This window comes from Pongo pygmaeus, chromosome 5 (assembly GCF_028885625.2).
Source record: "Pongo pygmaeus isolate AG05252 chromosome 5, NHGRI_mPonPyg2-v2.0_pri, whole genome shotgun sequence".
NCBI lineage: Eukaryota > Metazoa > Chordata > Mammalia > Primates > Hominidae > Pongo > Pongo pygmaeus.
The window spans coordinates 35,375,420-35,400,272 of record NC_072378.2 but is presented as its reverse complement, the minus strand read 5'-3'; the positions used below and the strand labels follow the sequence as shown (position 1 = coordinate 35,400,272).

At 43.6% G+C, this 24,853-nt stretch overlaps 1 protein-coding gene across 4 annotated transcripts in view; it reads right to left on the bottom strand.

Annotated features, from left to right (window-relative positions):
* The window catches only part of ANKS1A (ankyrin repeat and sterile alpha motif domain containing 1A), a 201,774-nt gene that overhangs the window by 66,923 nt on the left and 109,998 nt on the right, over positions 1-24,853 (bottom strand). For all 4 annotated transcript variants that reach the window (XM_054490637.2, XM_054490633.2, XM_054490635.2 and 1 more), the window contains one exon: positions 4,951-5,537. In XM_054490637.2, the coding sequence (XP_054346612.1) occupies positions 4,951-5,537 (587 nt within the window). The remainder of the gene's footprint in view (positions 1-4,950; positions 5,538-24,853) is intronic.

Here is a 24,853-nt window from a genome sequence, read left to right as displayed (position 1 = left end):
CTGTGCAGCATCTAATGGTTGGAGAAGTTTCAACAACAACAAACTAACCAACCTTATGATATAGCCATACAAGAGAATACTCAGGCTTCTTAGAATGACGATCTGAATCCAGGTCTTATTGATGCTGCCATGGTAAGATATCCATAATGTGCAGTAATTAGGTAAGAAAAGCAAATTATAATCAGTAAATACACTAAGACCCCAAATTTGGATACGTATTGAATGTTAACAGAGGTTAAGTACGCATGGAGGGATGTGGGTGAATTTCCCACTCCTTATCTATATATTTTTAAAATTTTATTTATGTACACCTTCTCAGTTTGCCCTCTATTATGTCCCAAGCATCATTAAGACAACAAAGAGTGCTTTGACTTGACTGGAGAACACAGAAAATAACTACTGAAGCTTGGATTCAGATCTCCTCTTAGGCTGAGCTCTTTTAAAGGCAAACTCTATGACTTCTTTGTCACCAAAAATACAATAGAAAATAGGGAGAATGCTAGTGTCATTAACAGATATGATCACAGAGGTTTACCTTAACCAGGCCATCTTTCAGAAGTCATGTTGCTCAGGGTAGTTCAACAGGGCTGCATTAACCCACAATAAGGAGCAGTCTGTATTTGGAGAAAATGACTCCGAAATCTATTAGCCATACATGTTCCCCAACTGGAGAACATTATCTCAACCAACCAGCCATTTGCTGGCCATTATGTGGAAGAATATATTTGAAAAATAAATTGTAGAGAAGGCTGTAGATTTCTCTCCAACCTCTCTTCTCCTCTCAGGGAGTTCAACAGAAAGCTCATTAATTTCTCAAATGGGAACAGTGGGGAAGGTGCCTGCCCAACTTTCTCAGGCTGGGTGGGCTCTCCTATCCCTGCAGTGAGGCAGAGCTGTGCAGGAGGTCACCAGTTGAAGGATTTGAACTATTGTGGTTCCCCACGACTCTGCTATCACCAAACAACAAAGAAACTCCTGCAAAGAGCTCTGCCTTTTTTTTTTTTTTTTTTTTTTTTTTTTGAGACAGAGTCTTACTCTGTCGCTCAGGCTGAAGTGCAGTGGTGTGATCTCCGCTCACTGCAACCTCCGCCTCCTGGGTTCAAGCAATTCTCTTGCCTCAGCCTGCTGAGTGGGTGGGACTACTGACACATTCTACCATACCCGGCTAGTTTTTGTATTTTTAGTAGAGAGGGGGTTTCACCATGTTGGCCAGGCTGGTCTCGAACTCCTGACCTCAGGTAATCCACCTGCCTTGGCCTCCCAAAGTGCTGGGATTACAGGCGTAAGCCACCGCACCTGGCCTGAGCTCTGCCTTTCTTAAGGTCTGAAGACACTCCAGGCCTCAGTTCCCATTCTCTGAAGCGCCAAGCAAGATAGTAACATTAATATCTACCATTTAGTCAACACTTTATGCATGCTAGGAACTGTGCTAGGCAGTTAAACACATCTCTAATTGGTAAAACACTCTGAAACACAGATCTAACTGCCTCAGTTTCACAAATAAGAATAATAACAGTGAGCTTACTGAGGTAGTCCATGCACCAAGGTGGAGATGGTGGAGCTGGGGCTCGAAGCTGGATCTGCTGACTCCTGAACCTGAGCCCATCTGTGGTCCTGCACTTCTTTCCAGGAGCAGCCTGCAGGGCTCCCACCCGACAGCCTTCCTTCTCCTTCCCCAGGCCTCACAGTGAAGAGCTGAGCTAGGCCCAAGCACTTCAGAGCCTTCAGAGCAGAGTTCCCCACCTCCCGGGGGTCCAAGGACAGCAAAGAAAAAAATCAGCAAGAACAGGATATGGCAAAGCAGGCTACGGGCACTGGTCAGGGATAGGGTGGGGAGCAGCCATTAACTAATGCCCTATTCCAGGAAAGACTGCCAAGGCCCTGGGTTTAGGGCCAATCACTGGGGGAAACACTTTTGGAGTTTCTCTTGAGAGAGTGATATCCACAGAAACCAAGTACAATATCACTAAGAAACAACATTGAAGGGTTACACATAAAGGGCCCTGTTAACGTTTAGGATGTAAGCAAACCTTGATCTTCTGAATTCTTTCCAATAAGACCTCAATTGCCTTTAAGTTTTTTCAAATTTAAAATGTAGCAGGGCTTTTGCATTTCAGTCATACTAGAGAACTGGCCCACAACACCTAGATCTTGGATAGATCTAGATCCCTGGGCCATTGTAAGCACCTGCAACCTTTATCTGCACAGGTGATATCAGCAAATGAACCTCCTCTCAATGCAAAGAGACACTGGCTTACAAGCCCACACAGCCAACCTCAATTAAGCCCAGCTTTGCCCAGGTGATTTTGTATCTCTTGGCCAGGAGGAAACAGTGGAGCCCATGGACTGCCCAGAAATGCTGTATGTTAACACGACATAAATATCCTGTGAAGAATCGCCCAGCACTGCTGACCTCTCCGGGTGGGAATACGCTCAGAAGGAGCCACAAAGAAGAGGTGATTCATTAGACTGGTAAAGCTGTCTTCCAGCCCATTTAAAGGATTCTGAGATACTGCCTTGATAGTATATCCAGGAGTCATCCCTCAGTATCCACTAGGGATTGGTTCCAGAACACCATTTGGATATCAAAACCTGTGGATGTTCAAGTCCCTGACATGAAATAACATTGCACATAACCTACACACATCTCGTATATTCTAAATCATCTCTAGTTTACTTATAATACCTGATACAATGTAAATGCTATATGTAATTGTTATACTGTATTTTTATTTGCATTATTTTTTATTGTTGTTTTGTTATTTTTTCCCCCAAATATTTCTATCCACAGTTGGCTAAATCCACAGATGCAGAAAACCATGGATATGGAGGGCTGGCTGTACTCATCTCTTGGCCTGATGCTCGAGGCCCTCTCACTACCTGGTGCAAATCTCGCTTTCTACTCTTATTTCTCATTCTGCCCTTACACACACTCAGCACCCTAGAAAAACCAAATGACCTGAACTTTCCCGGCTCCATGCCTCTGCTCATGCTGCTCTCTCCACCCACCTCTCCTCATCCCACCAGCTTCAATCTGGTTTTAACCATAAGACCCAGTCTTTTAATTCCATGTCAAATCCCATTGCTCTAGTGGTCTTTCCTGAATCTCTTCCCACCCTCTCACACCTCCTGTCTCCACTCCCCCACCCACTGATTTTTTTAAAATCTCAGACCTGGGTGAGAGTCACTGATGTTTTTCTCTCTTGACCTCTACGGCCATTTCAGAGCACACTGCATTTACCTTCACCCTCCTCTTAAATTTATCTTGAACTTTTCCTATAGCTGACTGTAAATTAGTAAAACTCTGTTTTAAAAAACAGAGGTAGAGCATACATTCCTACAAATATACACACTCCAGCGTGTAATCTCCTGGCACCCCCCTCCCCCAGAGCTATCTCACTCATAGTGATTTTCCACGAGTGGCCAGGCATCTAGCACAGGCTCACCAAATCTTTGTTTACTAAGCAATGAAAATCTTTTGCACAGGATTCCTCTGTCTCTGCCTAATCAGAATCTTAAGCTTCATCTTATACCTTATCTGGAGGTAGCACTGGAAGCACAGCCCCCAACCCCAACCCCGTTCCTTCATTGGAAATGGATTGGCTTTGGTTTACATTAACTTTCCAGCACCTACCCAAATAGAGCTGGGTAGGGCATTAAGTAAGTGTACAGATTGTTCAAATGGACATGTCAGCTGTAGTGTTCCCCTCCTCTTGGAGAGCTAAATGCAGTTCTTGAAATTACTCCTCAGAGACAGACCCAGTCCACTTCAAAGGCAGCTTCCACTCAGTAAGAAGCTTGCAAGGGTGGTACTTTAACATTCCCATGGTGTTTACCTATCTTTGAGAAACACATTCTTCTGCTCAGCGAGACATGCCATAGGTCACAGAGAAATACTTTGGTACATATTTCCAACTAATAATGGCTATGAAAGAAAACTGGGCCTCTGACTCCCAATGTTTTCTACTCCCTAATCTTCATTTCCTGAACCACTTAGCCCTCTTCTGCCTGACCAATCTGGGAATGTGGGATGGGCAGGACCCTTCTGCTGGAAGAAGTATTTGGCCTTCCAGGACAGCACAGTAAGAATAACCATGGAGAAGCAGGGAATAGAAAAGCCTTCCTCTTGTAGCTATAAAAAAGAATGAGCTTGTGTCCTTTGCAGGCAACATGGATACAGCTAGAGGCCATTATCCTGAGTGAATTAACGCAGGAACAGAAAACCAAACAGTGCAGCATGTTCTCCTTAAACATTGGGTACTCATGGACATAAAGATACAACAATAGACACTGGGGACTACTGGAGAGGGGAGGGAGTGGGGGCAAGGGCTGAAAAACTAACTATTGGATACTATGCCTACTACCTGGGCGATGAGATCAATCGTACCCCAACCTCAGCATCATGCAATATACCCATGTAACAAACCTGCACATGTACCCCCTGAATCTACAATAAAAGTTGAAATTATATATAAAAAAAAGAAAAGCCCCCTTTCAGCAGCTTTCCCCCCAGCCCTACCCCTGTCCTCCCCTAAACACCCCTCACACCTCTCAACTAACCCTGGATCTTCTCTTTTCCTCCTGAAGGACTCATAGGAAGTACTCCAGCTTTGTAAGCATCTCCAGGGCGAGCATGATTCTCTCAATGGGGCTGATGGGATCCAAATATTTCCAAACAGCATGTCATTTCTAGAAACTGCCCCTCCCTCAGCCCTGCTCTGCTGGGGCCTCCACCCTCTAATTTAACCATTAATGGACCTGTCCTCTGTGATCCAGACTACCTGAGGCTCGCCTCTTCTTACGATTGTCAGAAACACATTAGTTACGGAGTGAAGGAACCAGAGCAACCCTGCCCAGATCCTGGGCCTGAGAGTTGGCACTCAGGGGAGCTGTGGTGGGCTGCGGCCAGCCTGGCCAGCCCAGCTCCCTGTGACGTCATGTCAGCCTTACCTCATCCCACTCCGAGGCGAAGGAGGGTGACTTCTCTAGCCTTTTCTTCCCAATGCTGCAGTTGGATAAGGACTCGCTCCGACTCCCCATGGTAGCGTCCTCTGTGGGTGAGCAGGTCAGGAGATCAGAGTCAGACTTGGACAAGCTGCGGCTGAGTTTGAGTTCAGCTTTGGGTTTGCTGGTGGGAGGGGCTCGGCTCCTGGCCCCACTCCGGTCTCCTTCCTCAGCACCACCAGGGTGCGGAGATGCTGTGTGAGTCAAAGTTTCAGGGTGCGAGCGGCTGTTGGTGGTGGGCAGGCCTGCGAGGTAGCCCACTCTTTTGCTCTGGTCCAGGGCACTGGGCTGGGAGGCTCCAGGAGCATGCACACCCGTCTCCTCCAGCTGCATGCTGGCCTTGTGGCAGGCGCCCTGCTGGGGGGACCCGTCTGGATGGCTCTGGCCAGCGGTACAGAGCAGCTGGAAAGGGTCCTGCCCCACCTCGCACACCGGGGAGGAGCCGTGGAGGAGGCCTGAGAACTGCTCTGGGACCTGCCCGTCCTGCCCCTCCGCAGAGTCCTGGCTCCGGCTGCTGCTGCTCCGCCTGTGGTCTTGGAGTGGACGGAGAGACAGAGAAATAAAAAATTAAACGTGGCAAAAATCAACAAAGTTCCAATGTAGCAAGCATATGGCAGAGCAGAGGAATTCACAGAGAAACAGAGAGAGAAACTGGATAGGCTGGGGAGGGGGAGAGGAGAGAAGAAGAGAGAGGAAGGAAGACAGTTTTCATATTGTTCTTAATGTTCAATTTGTACCCAAAGTCAGAGCATTTATGAAATTCCAAACACTGGCCTGATTAATGCTATCTGGCAGCCTTCCCTGTTGTTAGATTTCTGTTAACATTAACGACCAGACCTTGCTATATAAGGCGAGAAGAGTGTTAACTATAACCTAGAGAAAGGACACAAGTCAGGACAGAGTGAGTGAACATGGAGCAAAAGCGAGAGCACCAGTGAGCAAGCGCGAGCAGTGAGACCCACTCCTGGAACATCTGATACATTTCCATAAAGGCCAAAGTGTTATTTAAAGGCCACCCGCCCTCCCTTCCTCTGGCAAGCAGCAACAGAAAAAAAAAAAAAAAAAAAAAAAAAAGAGGTCATGATCCACAACCTGCAACTTCTGGAATTCCTTAACAGAAACAAAACGGCAGAGAAATAACTGCTTCCTTCCTCGGAGGGGGCCATTCCGAGTTCCACGCCTCATCCTTCCTCAGGGAGCACAGACTTTTCTTTCTCCTTTTTTTTTTTTTTTTTTTTTGAGAATGTGCACATCTTGCTTCTTCCAAAATCTCCCAGCTGCTCATATTTGTTTAAGTTTAACCTTAGTTGATCCACTGAAAACAAAATGGTCTAATTTGTCCATGCCAGGAGACATTTGCAGTTCTCTCGAGACTTCCTAACATCCTAGAAATCTGACACTACTAGCTCATGAGGCCAACTACTACTGTACACTCAAATACCTCGTCCTGAAGTAGCATAAATAATTGGCCAAATCAGAATCTAACATCAGCACTACACTGGCACACCCAGGGGCTTTCCTTGCATGAACTCAGTCCCATTAAAGATTTTAACCCACATCATCAGAGTAAATAACACTATGTCCAGCACTAGCTCACATTCCATAATATTCAACTTAATCTTCTCTATACGTGGAATCTATTGCACCTACACCAAACAATTCCCTAGTCTGCTCAAAACTCTCAAGAACTATTCATGAGCTCAGAGAATCTTAGAACCAAAAGGGTCAACTATGTTTACAGATGAGGAGTCTTAGTGGTTACCCCAGGTGGTGCAGGAGAAGACTTTAACCTAGGAGCCTGAAGATCTGGCTCTGGTCCTGGCTGAGCTGTTCTCTAGCTGTGTGGCCTTGGCAGTGATTTCATCTTATTGGGCCTTAGTGTCTAAAGTGACTGGGCTGGGCTGCATGATACTTAAAAATCCCTTTAATGTCATGATAGTGATGAGAATCCAGGTCTTCACCATGTTATGATGGCACACTTCTCCCCCTTAGGGATGTGAGATGCCTGCCCGGGTACCTCTCCTGTTGCTGTCTACACAGCACCCACTCTCCCTCATCAGCACGCCTGAAGGCCCAAAGCCCCTTCTTGAGGTTCAGTTCTGCAACTGGAGAGGGTAGCCAGGTGACGAGGGGTGCAAAATGAGCAGTGCTTTATAAACACAATCTACTAAAACACAGTCTCCAATGCCCACGCATGATGCTACTCTACTGCAACAGTGGTTTTTCCAAAACGGCCTTTAATAAATGGTCTCAACAACCAGCTCTCACAGTGAGCCCAACTCGCTGAGGTCTGAGCAGGGATACAGTTCTCCCATCACCCCCTCTCCCCTCCCAGCTCCAGAAGAGCAGTTCAGTCTCCACAGTCTGTTCAGCTTTTCACGAGTCTAGAGAAGTGGCCAGGGGCAGCCAATTAGCTCCACTTTATGGCTCTGATCACTTATTCACAGGAGTACAGAAGCACCAACTTTGGCATCTCCCTCCTCTACACTTTTTTATTTTTTGAAACCAAGTCTTGCTCTGTCGCCCAGGCTGGAGTGCAGTTGCACACTCTTGGCTCACTGCAACCTCTGCCTCCTGGGTTCAAGCGATTCTCCCATCTCAGCCTCCTGAGTGGCTGGGAGTACAGGTGTGTGCCACCACGCCCAGCTAATTTTATTGTATTTTTAGTAGAGACGGGGTTTTGCCATGTTGGCCAGGCTGGTCTCAAACTCCTCGCCTCAAGTGATCTGCCCGCCTTGGCCTCCCAAAGTGCTGGATTATAGGGGTGAGCCACTGTGCTGGGCCCCTCCTCTACACTTGACCACTTTGGGACTTTCACACCTCAACTCAAAAATGCTATACCCCAAAGGTCAGGTCCTGAACAATGAACAAGCCCTGAAAAACTTGAATCCTTTCTCTAGGGAAGAAGGAATGCTGATTACATAAGAGTTTCATATAGCTTAACCAAGACCCCAGGAAGCCACAACTCATGGCTATGAATATTACATATAACAACTGGCAGCGAGAACAAAGCTACCCAGTGGTGTTGCATGGTGGTGCTACAGTGAGGATGACACATGACCATTTAATGTGGTTCAGGTCAATAGTACTTCCTAGGAGAAGCTGATGGGGAGAGTTAATCAGGCTGCAAAATTTGCCATCTCTGGGACCACATTGTAACACTCGACTTCCTATAGATCCTGGCCCAAGGTACAATGTCCCTCTGACTACATTTGAATGCAAGATGACTTTGGTAAAAGGAGCACAGGCTTCTACTGCTTTGTATCAACTTCCAGCTTCATATTTAACAACTGGGAGCTAAGGCACCAACAATGAAAGGAAACACCATAGCTCAGAACTGGGGGCCAGCCTGGCTCACACTGCCTGGGTGGACCTCAGAACCCAGGCCACAGAGAATGTTCGAACTGCTGCTGTGGGAGCCAACAATGCAGGCCCTGTGAGACAGCCACCCATTCATGCTAGCTATCAATGATGAAAGAGAGACAGATGCCAAGGGCTCAATACCAGACACATGCCAAGGGGAAGGAAGTGGGCAGAAGGAAGGAAAGAATGGAAACTTACAGAGGAAGGAAATATGTGGAGGAAGAATCTCTGAGGGTCATAATCCTATTAGAGAAACCACAATCCACCAATATTTTGTGGAATATAAGAAATGATGGAAAGAAATTCTTATAATCATATGACTTAGCCAGGCAATTCCTAAGAAAGACACTTTGGTATCTGAAAAGCTTGCCGAGATCCAAGAGCCTAAGGCTGATGTTCTTGTTCCCATTAAAAACTACATCCAAGGCCAAGATGAGTTTTTTTTGGCAGATCAATGGGCGGGAAAAGAATTACTCAATGGTTTCTTCCTTCTGCAAAGTAAGGATAATATAAGGTCTCTTAGGGACAAGGTGCTAACAATAGAATATACTGATCAAGAAGCAGTTTTTAAGCAAATTACTTCACTTCTTTGTGCAATTCTGGGATCTTAATTGGGGGATTGTTGCGGTAATTAAATTATACGTGTAACGCATTAAGAACCGTGTCTGGCACATGCCACACTCTCAATAGATGTTGAAATTGTTATTATCCTCCACACAGGGTCCGTTACAACACACTTTGCTCACAGATGAGACCAACTGCTTCTCCGTTCCTCACAGGTCTGTCACAAGGATCATCAAAGATAAGGTACATGAAAGTACTCTAAGACATAAAGCACTTCACAAGCATTCATTACCTTCACCATCCTTATAACTCTGAACAGCAGAAGAAAGGGACAGAAGGTAACATGGTGAGAGGGCTGAAGTGAGAAACTCTGAGACAGGCCCCAGAACTGTCACTGTTAACCACTCATCCCATGGACAAATGTATGAACTGTCTGCCCTCAGGAGGCACCTAGGTGGATATGAGGATAAAGAGGCCGGGTGTGGTGGCTCACGCCTGTAATCCCAACGCTTTGGGAGCCTGAGGTGGGAGGATAGCTTGAGCTCAGGAGTTCAAGATCAGCTTGGGCAACATGGCGAGACCTCATCTCTATAAACAATTTAAAAATTAGCTGGGTGTGGTGGTGCACACCTGCTGTCCCAGCTACTTGGGAGGTTGAGATGGGAGGATAATTTGAGTCCAGGAATTCAAGGCTGCAGTGAGCTGTGATCATGCCACTGCACTCCAGCCTGGGAGACACAGCAAGACCTTGTCTCACCAAAAAATAAAAATAAAAAAAAATAAAGACACCAAGTCTGCCTCAATAGATGCTTTAAGACAGGCCGAAATCATATGCTTGGAAGACAAAAAGGAAAGGCTGATTACTTTGAACCAGAAGGCTTCTCAGAAGAGGTAGCTTTCGAGCTGAGCACTGAAGGAGAAATAAGACCTTGTCAGGCTTACAGAGAAGTAAAAATACATTAGAAAAGGCAGAAAAGGGCCAGGTGTGGCAGCACATGCCTGTAATCCCAGCACTTTGGGAGGCTGAGAGAGGAGGATCACTTGAGCTCAGGAGTTAGAGACCACCCTGGGCCACAAACCTCATGCCCAGGGACTAGTGAAGTTGCAGAAGAGACCCTTAGTTAGGCCTTTCTCCTACACTACTTCCCATGCTCCCTGAGCTCTGCCCTCCCCACAGTCTGCCCTTCTAGGAGAGAAACAAGGAGATAATGGCACACAGGGAGGGAGGCCTGTTTCTTATGCTACCCATACATCAAGGCCAGCTGCTCTACTCAATATGGCACACCAGCATGCTAATTCCCAATCCCATCAACTTGTGATCCTCATTCATTTTCCTTATACCCTGTGAGCTACTGAAGCAAGGGGTCTTCTGTGCTGCATTTTAATTACTACGATGAGCTATGGGATCTCAAGGGCTTTTGAATAATAATATTTCAACATTTACACATTTTCATTCACCTCTGCCCACTTAAATTAAGGCTGAAGAATGCAGCTCATGTGAGGAGTTGCTAACTCAAATCAACCCTCAGGCCCAGAGAAGAAGGCTGGGGGGACCCAGTGTCCCACGTTGTTTTGTGTTCTCCGTATCATTAGGATTGGAATCCTCCAGCTGCCTAGTCACTACAGTGAGCGTCAAAAACCATGGGTGTGCAGGAGAACTCCCAAGTACATGGCTGCTTTCAGAGGGTCACCAGGCTCTTCCTAGAAGGAAGGTCCTGACCACGTTATTCAGACACTTGCTGAAGACTGCAATTTGATAAGACAAATAGACTGAGAGTTCATTTTGGTCCATGGCAATCTGAGAAATAGAATAAGAGCTAGACAGGGATTCAAGAAGCCCATGTTTTAGTCCCAGCCCTGTGACTTTTCCTCTCTAGGTCTCTTTCAAAAAATGAATGCCTCGGATGCATTCTCCAGGGCTTTGGGATTTAGGCTGGTTTGAATCTGTGATTAAATGACCTCTCTATAGTCCCTTCCAGTTCTGTGATGTTAAGAACATGAATAGCAGGAAGGCTTTTGATGAAATGGTTTTAGCCTCATGGTTAAAAGTACAGGCTTTGGATTCAGTCACACTAGGGTTTAAGTCTCAGCTCCAATACCTAACCTTTTCTTCCTCAGCTCTGAAACAGGGACAAAAATAGCCCCTACCCTGAAGATCTGTCACAAGATATACAATGACATAATCAACATAAATGAAATCAGCATGGCAGCTGGCCCGTGGGAAGCATTCAGTAAATGATAGCTGCTATCATTATCACCATTTTTCATTTACAGTCATTTCTGAACTCTTAGCTCATCATGCTAACACTGCACAGAAAGGCTGGTTTCCCTTCTCCTGACTCTGCAAAGGAGACTGATTTCTTCTGAGTAGCCCTTTTAACCAGGCAGAATAAAACTCAAATGCCAGGGAAGGCCAGTATTCTTATAAGTTTGGTTTGGGATTACATGTAACAGCACAGTGGAGAATCTTCAGCTTAGGAGCCATCTGTACTCACCTTGGGGCCCATAGGTATAGCCCAGCTTTGGGACTTAAGACTGTTTCACATTGACTTGGTCTTGATTACCTCATTACATCTCCCCCATCTTCTTGAACTCCTAAAGCATCTGTTCTCTACCTGTCATTGGACCTCTGACCTCTGGCCCCCAAACTTCCCTAGTTTTCAATATACCAGCTTTGCCTGGATCAGCTTCCAACCAGCCACGATTTCTAACCATGCCTAATTTAACAGCACATTTGCTGTCTTTGCTCCCCTTGATCTTCTGCCAGTTCTTGTAGTGGGTATTCATAGCCATCTGCTTTCCTCTTCTCCAGTTGCTGGAATGTTGAGCCCTTTTAAATACTCAAGAAACAACTGACTTGAGTCCTCTACCAATTCACCTAACTCAGCTGGCTTCCAACAGCTACTACTTATTGAGTACTACTCCTGTGCCAGACACTATGCCAAGCATTTTCTTTTTAATATTCACAACAACCATGAGGTAAGAATTAGTATCCCTTCTACATGTAGAAACTGAGGCTTAAAGAGGTTAAATGATTCCCTAAATAATGGTCACCATCCAGTAAGTGCTAGAGCAAGAATTCAAATGCCAGCTTGATTACCAGGCCCAGTAAGCTTTCCATTCATCTCCTGAAAACTATGTAAGATCAATTTCCTCATCTCTTCTGCTCTCTTTAAGCCATCGTCTTTACCCACAACACCTGCAGTTTTTGGAGGACAATCACACCAATTTCCCGAGAAGACAGATCAAACATTTTTAATGACTACTCTCAACACCATGTAAAAATTGGGGGTAATTTCATCACTTCTCTCCTACCTTAGAAATTAGACCCCATTTAGGCTTTACCAATGGCCTTCTAACTGCCTAACCCTTTTTCTAGTTTTCATCCTTCTAGCTCTTTCTATATCAATGGATACTGTTTGCCCATTGCCCCTAGTACCCACTCTCCCCGGTTCACAGCCACCTAGAATAGACAATTATTTCCCACCTCCTTTGTAGCTAGGTGTAACCACATGACCAAGTTCTGGCCAGTGGGTTATAAGTGAAAGTGGCATGTGTAACTTTTGGGAACTATCTTTAAAGTGCCATTCTCCCCCTTCTTCCTTCCCATGCTGATGGCTTGAACTTGGATAGCCACCTTGAACCATGAGATGGCAGAAAAGGACTGGGTCCTTAATGGTCATGAACTGTTGTTGAGCCCAGCACTCCTTACTTCTATCTTGTTCAACCATAGTTATTGAGGGTTTTCTGTCACATTCAGCCTTAGCTCCTAAGATATTGCATTATCCCAGTTATCTTCCTATGTTTCTTTCCCCTTGTGCCTCTAAACATAAGCTCTACTCTTTAAAAAAAAAAAAATTATTATTATTATTTTGGAGATAGGGTCTCACTCTGTCGCCCAGGCTGGAGTTCAGCAGGCTCGACCTCCTGGTCTCAAGCAGTTCTTCCACCTCAGCCTCCAAGTAGCTAGGACTACAGGTGCACACCACCACACCCAGCTAATTTTTAAAAATTTTTAATTTTCGTAAAGACAAGATCTCACTATGTTGCCCAGGCTAAGTTCTGTTTTGGACCTCTTCAATCTCTCTCGTCTCTCAGCAATGGATTTTTTTTTTTTTTTTAGACAGAGTCTTGCTCTTGTCACCCAGGCTGGAGTGCAGTGGCGTGATCTTGGTTCACTGCAACCTCTGCTTCCCAGGTTCAAATTATTCTCATGACTCAGCCTCCCAAGTAGCTGGGATTATAGGCTTGCACCACCACACCCAGTAAGTTTTCATATTTTTAGAAGAGATGGGGTTTCACCGTGTTGGCCAGACTGGTCTTGAACTCTTGGCCTCAAGTGATCCACCCACCTCAACCTCCCAAAGTGCTGGGATTACAGGCAAGATCCACCGTGTCCGGCCTGGATTCTCTTTTTTATGTTAAGAATCACCTCAACTTGGATGATTGCTAAATCTGTATTTCTAAGCTTCACATCTCTCATCAGACTCATATTTCCAAGTGTTTATGAGGTATCTTCACTTGGATGTTCTCTGGTACCTAAAACACCTCAAACTTAACACATTTGAAACCAGACTTAACATCCTCCCTCAAACATGCCCCCTCCCTCAATTCTCTATTTCTGTTAGTTGTACATTATTTTCTCAATTAACCAAGCTCAAACCTCAGAATCATCCTCAAATTCCTCTCCTCATTCCTATTCATTTTGTTCCATGGTCCTGTTAATTCTGCTTCTTCTATACCTCTCCCATTCATACCTCCCTTCCTATAACTTCCTACTCCCCCTCTAGGTCTGGGCTCCAATTACCTTCAAGAGACTCTGTGAAGTCTCTTGACTTTAGGGCATTCCCGCCTCCAGTCTCTCCCAGTCTAAGCAATCTAACAGTCCACAATTGTATATTTGTGAAGTGTGGCTCCTATCCTGTCGCAGGATTCAAAAAGCCTCAACAACACTCCATTGTCTCGGGAATAAACAGTGACGGTGGAGATCCAACGCCCCATGACAAGTTCCCTTTGTTCTAGCCAAACTGGATTACTCTTACCATTCTCCAGACATGTTCGCTATATCTCCTCCCATCATCTCACTGTTGTCTATGCCACTCCTCCTGCCTGGAATGCTCTCTCCTTCCTTACTTCTGCCTATCAGGTATAACTCTATCTAGGGGTTCAGCTCAAGTGTGATTTCGTTAATAAAGCCATCCATAATCTCTTACACTGACATAATTTATCCCTGTTTTGGACACCAAAATCACTTTTATATGAATTTAACATATTCTCTCATCTTTCAGTTACTTTACATATGTCTCATGTATATAAATGCATAATATATTTGTATATAAATGGCTATCAATACATATGGTGGAGCAAATTTAGAAGCACAGTTCATAAGGCTTGGACTTGTTCCACAATGGAAAGAAAATTGAACTATTCCAACTCAGAAACCTAAATTAATAATAAGAAGACAGTTATTCAGCAGGACTTTGTGCAGAAGCTCCTCTAATGCAAGAAGGTGAGAAAAGTCCAGTGCAGTGGCTTGCGCCTGTGACCCCAGCTACATGGGAGGTTGAGGTGGGATTGCTTGAGGCCAGGAGCTCGAGACTAGCCTGGACAATACAGTGAGAACCCATCTTTAAAAAAAATTTTTAGCTGGGCATGGTGGCACATGCCTTTAGTCTAGCTATTCAGGGGGCTAAGGCAGGAGGGAGGATTGCTTGAGCCCAGGAGCTTGAGGCTGCAGGGAGCTATGACTGTGCCACTGTGCCCCAACCTAGCAATGGAGCAAGACCCCTGTCTATTTAAAAAAAAGATGGCAAGAGAAGAGGAAGCTGCTGAAGAGAAGGCTTAATTGTCAAACTGTCTCATTGATATGTTTTCCCTTTGGAAAAAGCATCCAAACATACTCCTGGGTATTTGTTTTGAAAATCTAGCCTGGACTTCTTGGTAAAGATGATAGATCGAACACAGGTACCTATTTTCTCTTCTTCCTGAAATCTCATTAAACCAACAGTAAAAGTGGGACTACAGATGGAAGCACACCTGAGAAAACAATCCAAAACTGGCAAAGGGAAAAGCCAAGATTTACACTCTAGAATTCCCCATAGGCTAAGGAATTGGTACTCTGATGTAGGAGTAGAGGGAGAAGCTAAAAACCATTTCCTCCCCTTTGGAAGGATTAAGGTCTTCATACTCATGCACAAACTGTGCACAGACTCAAATGGGTAGCTCTCAGAAATACTGACTTAATCTCAAAAACCTCTGAAGTGTAGCTACACGCCAAAAAGTCCACATGTATCACTGTCTTCAGATAATCATTCATGATTGTCCCCTGTTAAGTACCACTTCACCTGGACCCAAGCACTATTAGTGGATGCTACAAAAAAGCACCACAGAGAACAAGATGGCTTTTAGAGCTCTTGGCTACATTTCCAGTTGCTATCAAACCTGGAAAGTTGTCCACTATTTCTCCGAGTGGTAATATGTCCAGAACATCCAGCGAGCAAAGAGTTAAACAAGAAAGAGAAATAAATCACTATGCTATACAAAACAGGAATCACTGCTCTTGGTTATGCTTGCCCTGTATGATGATTTCAGAAGACGTTTTCTACATTTGAAATAATTTAACAGGAATACCCAGTTAAATAAAACTACCATAAAATCACATGGGCCTTGTGTCTTTTTGGAGTACGGGCTTTCTACTTCATAGATATATTAAGGCTTTCCACTTCTCTCAGTTTTTGTTATTTCTATAGGCACAAACGGCATTTCTAGGTAGGAAAATTATTCACTGTGAAGCACTGTCCTGCACAGTACAGGATGCTTAGCATTCCTGGTCCCCAGGCACAAAATGCCAGCAGCAACCCCACCTTAACCAGTCATTGTGATGGACCAAAACTCCCCCAAAACAATTCTAAATGCTCCCAGGGGATGGCAGCAACTCTGATTAACCACATAAAACTTATTTCTATTAATCATCTTATTATTAATTTTTAAAATCTCTTAATTTGAGGTTATATATTCTTTTTTGTCTTTTCTCTATTCTTTTTTGTGGACAACAGGGTCTCACTATATTGCCCAGGCAGGTCTCAAACTCCTAGGCTCAAGCTATCCTCCCATCTCCGCATCCCTAAGAGCTGGGATTACAGGCGTGAGCCACTGTGTCTGGCTATATTCTTTTTTGAAGTTTTAATTTAAAAAATTTTTTTAAATTTAAATTTTTGTGGGTACACAGTAGGGTACATGAGATTTTTGTTTTTTGTTTTGTTTGTTTTTTGAGACGGAGTCTCGCTCTGTCGCCCAGGCTGGAGTGCAGTGATGTGATCTCGGCTCACTGCAAGCTCCGCCTCCCGGGTTCACACCATTCTCCTGCCTCAGCTTCCCGAGTAGCTGGGACTACAGGCGCCCATCACCATGCCCAGCTAAATTTTTTGTATTTTTAGTAGAGACGGGGTTTCACCGTATTAGCCAGGATGGTCTCCATCTCCTGATCTCCTGATCCGCCCACCTCGGCCTCCCAAAGTGCTGAGATTACAGGCGTGAGCCACCACGCCTGGCCGAGATGTTTTGATACAGGCATACAATGAGGAATAATTACATCATGGAGAGTGGGGCATCCATCCTCTCAAGCATTTATCCTTTGTGTTACAAACAATCCAATTACACTCTTTTAGTTATTTTAAAATGTACAATTAAGAATATTCTTTTTTTTTTTTGAGACCGAGTCTCAAAAAAGAGGCGCCTCCTGGGTTCAAGCGATTCTCAGCCTCCTGAGTAGCTGGGATTACAGGCGTGTGATATCACGCCTGCCTAATTCTTGTTTTTTTAAGACAGAGTCTCGCTCTGTCACCCAGGCTGGAGTGCAGCGGTGTGATCTTGGCTCACTGCAACCTCTGCCTCCTGGATTCAAGCGATTCTCCTGCCTCAGCCTCCTGAGTAGCTGGGACTACAGGCATGTGCCACCACACCTGGCTAATTTTTCGTATTTTTAGTAGAGACAGGGTTTCACCATGTTAGCCAGGATGGTCTCGATCTCTTGTCCTTGTGATCTGCCTGCCTTGGCCTCCTAAAGTGCTGGGATTACAAGAATGAGCCACCGCGCCCAGCCTAATTCTTGTATTTTTAGTAGAGGTGGGGTTTCGCCACGTTGGCCAGGCTGGTCTCAAACTCCTGACCTGAAGTGATCCACCCACCTTGGGCTCCCAAAGTGCTGGGATTACAGGCATGAGCCACCACGCCCGGCCAAGAATATTCTTTATAGCATCCTCACGTGTAGTGGTTTTTTCCTCTTTCTTGATCAAAATTGTCAGAAATCTTTAAAAAAATACAAATTCATTTTAATGATCAAGTCTCTCTTTTTGGTTTCTTTACTTCTTTACTTTTACTTTTCTTTCCTTCACTAAGGTGTAGCACACATAACATAAAATATCAGAAATATACTATCTGCTTTTATCTCAATAATTCCCTAACAATCTCTTATTAGTTACTCTCTGCTACTTTCTTTTGGTTGAATTTTAATCTTTCTTGTTGTTTAACAAATGAATTTAAGAATATAAACTTTCCTCTGAGTACTACTTTGGCCAAATATTATAGGTATTTACACAAAGTATTTCCACTACCACTAATTTCTATGTAGAAAAATAGAAAAAAATAGGCAACTCATAGACTAAACATATAACACTAATCAATAAGGTTAAGTGGCTCAGTTTCAATGACAAATAGCACGTTTTTGCTTATCATGGTGGGAAACATTAAAGACTGATAATACACCATGTTGGTGAAGGTATGGAGAAGAGCGTACTTCTCTTACCGTTAAGGGAGGGCAATTTAGCTCCACCCATTAGATCCAGACATGCACATACACTCTGACCTGCTAACTCTACTTTCTATCAATCTTTTTTAGAGACATACTTTGGTAAGTATTTAAGAACAGATGTACAGGATGTCCACAGAAGCATAACTGATAACAGAAATCCTGGAGAAGGAAAAAATGAGTTATGGGATATTTAGCTAGATTTTAAGGACCAAGATAAAATTGTATCTGTGCTCTATAGACAAGGCAAATACAAAATGCAAGTTCACAAAAAGTTTGTAAAATATAATCCCACGTTAGCTTAAATACAAACAAAGAATTTCACATAGTCACTTTTGTATAAAGAAAACAAATGATCTGAATCATATATACCACACTTTCTTTCTTTTTTAACTCTGTGGTTAGATTAGGATGGTATTATTTTGCTATTAAAAGCCAGTTACTTAAAATTTTTTTTTTTTTAGAGATGGGGTCTCATTATGTTGCCAGGTTGGTCTTGAACCCCTGGCTTCAAGTAAGCCTCCTTCCTTGGCCTCCCAAAGTACTGGGATTACAGGTGTGAGCCACCACGCCCAGCCTACCACATTTTCAAATGATGGTCACCTTTAGTAACTGTGAGTAACAGGGAGGTGAGAAGAACCTTAGCATTTTATTTATATTCATTTCTGTATTGCTTGAAATTTTTTTTTCTTCCTCAGTGAGCATATACTAATAAGATAATATAAAAATGTAGTTTTTAAAAATTAAAAAAATTTTATTTTAGAGATGGGGGTCTTGCTGTGTTGTTCTGGCTGGTCTCCAGCTCCTGGGCTCAAGTGATTCACCCGCCTCGGCCTCCCAAAGTGCTGGGATTACAGGAGTAAGCCACTGCACCAGCCTAAAAATGTAATTTAAAAAATTTCCCATCCCACTGTAGCAGGACCAGCTGCAGACAAAACCCCTCAGACACCAAGATAGTGAAGGGAGTGGCTTTAATCAGCTGGGAGCATCGGCACACTAGCGTCTTAAAATCCAAGCTCCCCAAGTGAGCAATTCCTGTCCCTTTTAAGGGCTCACAATTCTAAGGGGGGGGTCCGCGTGAGAGGGTCGTGATCGACTGAGCAAACAGGGGGTACGTGACAGGGGCTGCACGCACCGGTGGTTAGAGTGAAACAGAACAGACCGGGAAGTTTTACAATGTCTTTCTATAATCTATAGATAACATCAGTTGCTAGGTCAAGGGTGGAATTTTAACTACCAGGCTTAGGTCAGGCAGGCCCAGGCCTGGTTTCAGGTCTGGTTCCTTGGTTTCGGGTCTGGTTCCTAGGTGCTGGGCTACCTGCCTTTAGTTTTGCTTCTCTTTCCTTTTCTGAGTGTAAAACAATATAAAACAATATGAGAGGGTCTCTCTTCCCTCATTTCCCCTCTTTGAGACTCTCACTTTTTATTAGTGGGAGTTCTCACTCTTATTTTCGCTACTTCTGTCTTCTTGTGCAATAGATTGATAGTGATTCATAGAGTACACTTGTGCTGAAGCATTTTGGTGAACTAAGGTAGCGATGAGGCTTTTTATCATTTGAAGAAGTACAGGTAGCAAACAAGGAAGCAGTAAGCAGGTTCCTAATACTATGATAACTCTTATTATAAGAGTTTTACATCTTTCTAGTGCTGGGAACCAATTTCTAAACACGGCCTCAGGGTCAAATCCGTGCTACATTTGTACGGGCACATGTGCCAGTTCTGTCATATTTGTAACTATGTCTTTAACTACTTGCCTTTGATTATCTATGTGTAGACAGTAATTAGTAAGGTTAAATTTTTTATAGACCTCTCTTTCAGCTGCTAGCAAGTAGTAAAGAGCCAATCTATTTTGATAGATAGCATTTCTCATCTGAGTTTCTTGCCGGGCCAGAATAGTCAAGGCTTGACCGGTTTTATTAGTGATGATTTCTAAAACAGCTTGCAACCGTATGATTCGGTTGAGCATGTAAATGGGGGTCTGGTATCCCCATGAGCTGTCTAGTGCCTAAGTAGCAGGCCTACAATATTGTATGATTCACTTAGGGGGCGATTCATTATTTTTCAATTTTTTAATAGCTATCCTTTTCTTTTTGCGGGAAGCATAGACAGGGAAGCCTAGGAGTTCGCCTGTTTTTATGGGCAGTAAGAAGAAAGATGGTTTTAATAGTGCCAATAATACAACTACCTGTCCACTGGTCAGGCAGCTTAGCGTAGGTTCTATGTCCACATATCTAGTATAGCCTAGTGGGGGCCGTCTAGTCCTGGTGGGATTCTGGGTGGGCTTAAACGGTCTGCAACTTTGGAGATTTACTGAATGGATTTTTATCTGTGCGGTTTGAACTCCATCATGTAACTGTTTTTGTGGTACTATTATACAGTTTTTGTCCTATGCAACTAAGTCATCCTACAGAATGAGTGAATTCTTTCCTTTTTCTAGCTATGCAATATTGTCTAATAATTGAGACTTTTAGAACCTAGAAATGATCAGGGTGATTCTTTAGGACCGGGAATTTATCAGGAACTGGGTCTGTAGGCACTAATTCTCAGGCTTCTTATGGCCATTGATCTTCTATTACAGTTTCTCCACAAACATAACATTTAGAGACTGAGCTACATACCTTGGATAGAATAGGATTATACAAACAAGTTTCTTTTAGAGTCCCGGTACACTTATAATAACTATAAAATAATAGGACTGTAGCTATCTTTTGTCCTACTTCAGTGACTTAATGTATGTACTGGGAACAGTCCTCTGTCTGAGGAAGGTCAGCTGAAGTCCTTACTGTACAAGTCCAAATTTTAAGGAAAATGAGTCCCACGATGAGTTTCCTCATGCTTCGGCCATGCGTGGACCGGCCAGCTTCTCGGTGTGACTGAAGCAGGGCTTGTCATCTTCTTTAGAGTTACTTTGCACGGGTTGGCAAAGCTGCTCCCATCCACATACAGCTCCCAGTCTACTGATGTTTAAGGATGGTCTCGGAGGTTGGGCCCACTAGAATAAACTGAGTCTAATGCCTCTACACAGTTATGTTTAACCGGGCTCTCTGATACCAGGAATAAGGTGGTGGGGTTTAGGGTGTTGCAAACTTCAATGGTTATGCGGGGATTTTCACAGAGCAAGCTTTGATATCTAGTTAGTCTGGCATTCATTAGCTAATGGTATCCTTTGCTATTTATTAAAGTCACCACAGCATGGGGGAACTTTATGTTTAGGTTTTGCCTAAGAGTTAGCTTAGCTTCTTGTGCTAACAGGGCTGTTGCTGCTAGGGCCCTTAGACATGGGGGCCAGCCTTGGGAAACCCCGTCTAATTGTTTTGAGAGATAGGCCACTGGCCTTAGCCAGGGCCTTACAGTCTGGGTTAAAAGTCCAACTGTCATTTTTTTTTCTTCTGGTTGATGACATGCCAGCGTGAAATGGATAGCCAAATGGACTAAAGCACAAGTGCCACTCTAGTTATTCAGCAGAGTGCCCAGTAAAAGTCCACCACAATACCACCACACATCCGCTCGGGGATGAACAAGGGCTGACTGATTGATAAGCTCTTGAAAATTCTTAAGCTCACTGCATCCTTTCAGGTCTCCAAGGAATGCTAAGTTTCCTCCCTGTCGTGAGAGACACGAAGTGAACTTAGTGTTGGGAGATGGAAGCTGGATGGCCCTCAGGGGCTGGCCCGCAGGGTGCTGGCCTTTGAGATATAGCAGAGAGAGCTTGGCACGACTTATTACTCCAGGCTGTAGAATCCTGGAAAAGAGCTACCATGCAGCCTACGCCTGGTCGACTGGAGAACCACCTTAGTGGAAGGGGGACAATCTGGGCCTCTGGCCTGCCATGTGCACAAGCATAACAATTGCTTTTGTTTAATGTGCAGATGGAATATTTGATCCACTCCAACCAGGCATTTGCATCTTGGTATGCTATCTTAATTGCCAAAGTTTGTTTTAAGTCTTTAACTTCTATGATCCTCTAGTAAAATGAATGTTTCCTTCAGCACCAATTTTTATTAGTTTTTAGACCAAAGAAAGCTAAACACCATTTTATATTTAATAGTGTTTCTTATATGATTTTTATACCAGATAAGCTAAATTTTACCTTTATATTAGTGTGTTATTAACGTTAAACTTAATAAAACCTTGTAGACATATTTATCCAATTTTTCATGTTTGACCATAAGGTAAGTTTTTATAGACTCTTTTTAACCTTTTATAATTTTTGTTAAAGAGCAGGTTGGTGCTTTAAGAAAAACCTGTTGCGTTTTTACTTTAATGTCCAGTTCACAGAAAAACTGAATGATACCTTTTTAACTTTAGCTAACATGTTTACGCACAGAATTTTTTTTTTTACAATTAACATTTTAAAACTTGCTTAAACTTTCAAAGCAATAATTTTTTTAACCTTTTAATGTACGTAAAAATCCACATTCTTATGCCTCCTTATAATCTTTTTACCAAAGGTATATTTTACTTTCCTTATACACCTTGCACATAAACTGTTTCTTTAATAGTACTCAGGAGGCTTTATTACTTTTAAATTATACAACATTTTTTGCATAAATTTTTTTTATAACATTTTTTCTTTCACGACTTTCGCAGACAATTCTTCAACATGTCTCAACTTTCTGACTTATTACAAACATTTTTTTTCTTTAAACAACTGGTTAATTTATTTCAGGACAAGAATTTACTATATAACACTCTTTTTACATAAATTTTGCCTCCCCCCCCACTTTTTTTTTTTTTTTTTTGAAGATAACCATTCTTTTTTTTTTTTTTTTTTAAGTGAACTTTCTTTACGTCTGTGGACTAGACTGTCTAAGGCCACAAGATTAAAAGTTACTATAATACATGTTACACCGTTAGCTTTTAGCAAACTTTACTTTTGTTGAAAACCTTGTAAGTTTGGGATTTCAATTATCTTTTGCTATTAATAAGACCTTGTTTAGTCTAAATTAACTTAGAATTGGTATAGATGGCTTTTTTTTTTTTTTTCATTAGCAAAGCAGCTGCCGCTACAGATTGAATGCATCTGGGCCATCCGCGGGTTACTGGGTTAAGGATTTTTGATAGGAAGGCCTCAGTGCTTTCGGGATATGCCCTTGTTTACACTGACTACACTGACAACAAAGTGGTATTAGAGTGTTACAGGGTTACGGAGAATACCTTTAATTATCAATTATAGGTTTCAAATTTACCTTGGCTTTTAAAGGAATAGGGTATACTATTTTTTTCTTAACTACTTGGACATTTCTCTCTTTCTCTCTTTGACTTTCTGTCTCTCTCTCTCTCTTTGACTTTCCTTTTGCCTCTGTCTCTTCCTCTTTCTGCCTCTCTCTTTCTCTGTCTCTCTCTCTCTTTTCTTGACTCCTTCTTTGTCTCTCTGTCTCTTCCTATCTTTTCCTCTCTTTCTCTCTGCTGGTCTTTCCTTGCCTCTGCCAGCCGCTTATGCTGCTGTTCTCTTAACTACTGTGGTGGGGAAGGGGGTCTAAAACCAGCTGTAACTGTCTATGTATGGAAACTGGTCTGGGTGCCTTGGCTTACAGGTTACCTTGTGCCATACCTTTGAAACAAGGGACCTGTCTAGGCTTCCTTCTGATGGCCAACCCACCTCTAATGCTGGCCAGTCTATTTCACACAAAGTTCTAAGTTTTCCTGGTGTCATAGTAACACCGAAATCTCCCTTAAATCCTTTCTTGAAATTTTTCAACATAGTTCCTAGTAGGCTGGGCTTATTGTTCCTGACCCATGCTTCTTCGAGACAAAACACCACGCTCACACCACACGCACACCACAAAACAAAGAACAGGTAAAAAAGGCACACACACACTTTTGCAGTTTACACCAAACCAAAATCAAAACCAAAATCAGAGTATCCAGAAATCCAAGCCAGGTCAAAACCAAAACCAAAGTATCAAGCAATCCAAGTCAAGTCAAAAACAAAAACCAAAGCGCAGGTACAGGCATGCTGTGGGTGATCAGGCCACGCTTCCACTCAAATGGTACAGGCAAATTTCCAAGACCAATCCTGTCAAGGAATTCAAACCAAGTCAAAACCAAAACCAAAGTGCCGATAAAGGCACGCCGTGGGTGATCAGGCCACGCTTCCACTCAGACGGAGTGGGCAAGTTCCAAAGACGAGTCTTACCAAGTTTTAGATGTCCAGACTCCAAATGCCAGTCCCTTCCTGGTGTTCAGCCACTGTGCTGATCCTCCACGGGGGCCTGCCACACACTGCTCTGGCGAGGCGTCCCATCGGGGCAAATGCCTACCCAGGAGCACTCTCAGGATCCGCGTCACTTTGGCTGGTTGGAGTCCCCTGCAGGGATGTTCCACAGGGCAGGCTAAAACCGCCTAAGGAGCTGCCTCGTCCATCCGTTAATCACCTCGCTTCCCAGTCAGGGAACCAAGAAATGTAGCAGGACAAGCCGCAGACAAAACCCCTCGGACACCGAGATAGTGAAGGGAGTGGCTTTAATCAGCTGGGAGCATCAGCAGGCTAGTGTCTTAAAATCCGAGCTCCCCGAGTGAGCAATTCCTGTCCCTTTTAAGGGCTCACAACTCTAAGGGGGGGGTCCACGTGAGAGGGTCGTGATCGATTGAGCAAGCAGGGGGTACGTGACAGGGGCTGCACGCACCGGTGGTTAGAGTGAAACAGAACAGACCGGGAAGTTTTACAATGTCTTTCTATAATCTATAGATAACATCAGTTGCTAGGCCAAGGGTGGAATTTTAACTACCAGGCCTAGGTCAGGCAGGCCCAGGCCTGGTTTCAGGTCTGGTTCCTTGGTTTCGGGTCTGGTTCCTAAGCGCCGGGCTACCTGCCTTTAGTTTTGCTTCTCTTTCCTTTTCTGAATATAAAACAATATAAAACAATATGAGAGGGTCTCTCTCTTCCCTCACCACCCCTCACACATTGTAGTTTTTTAAATTATACTAAGGAGGGGTTAAAAGCTCTGATAGTCTCACTAACATGGCCTTTTGAAAACTCATCAATTAATTCATAAAAGCTGCATAAGACAATGACATTAAAGGAAATGCAGAAAAGATTCAGTAATACCTACCACATGGTCTGCTGATGTGTCTCACTTATACCAACCTTAGCAGGCACTCCATCTAGGCTAG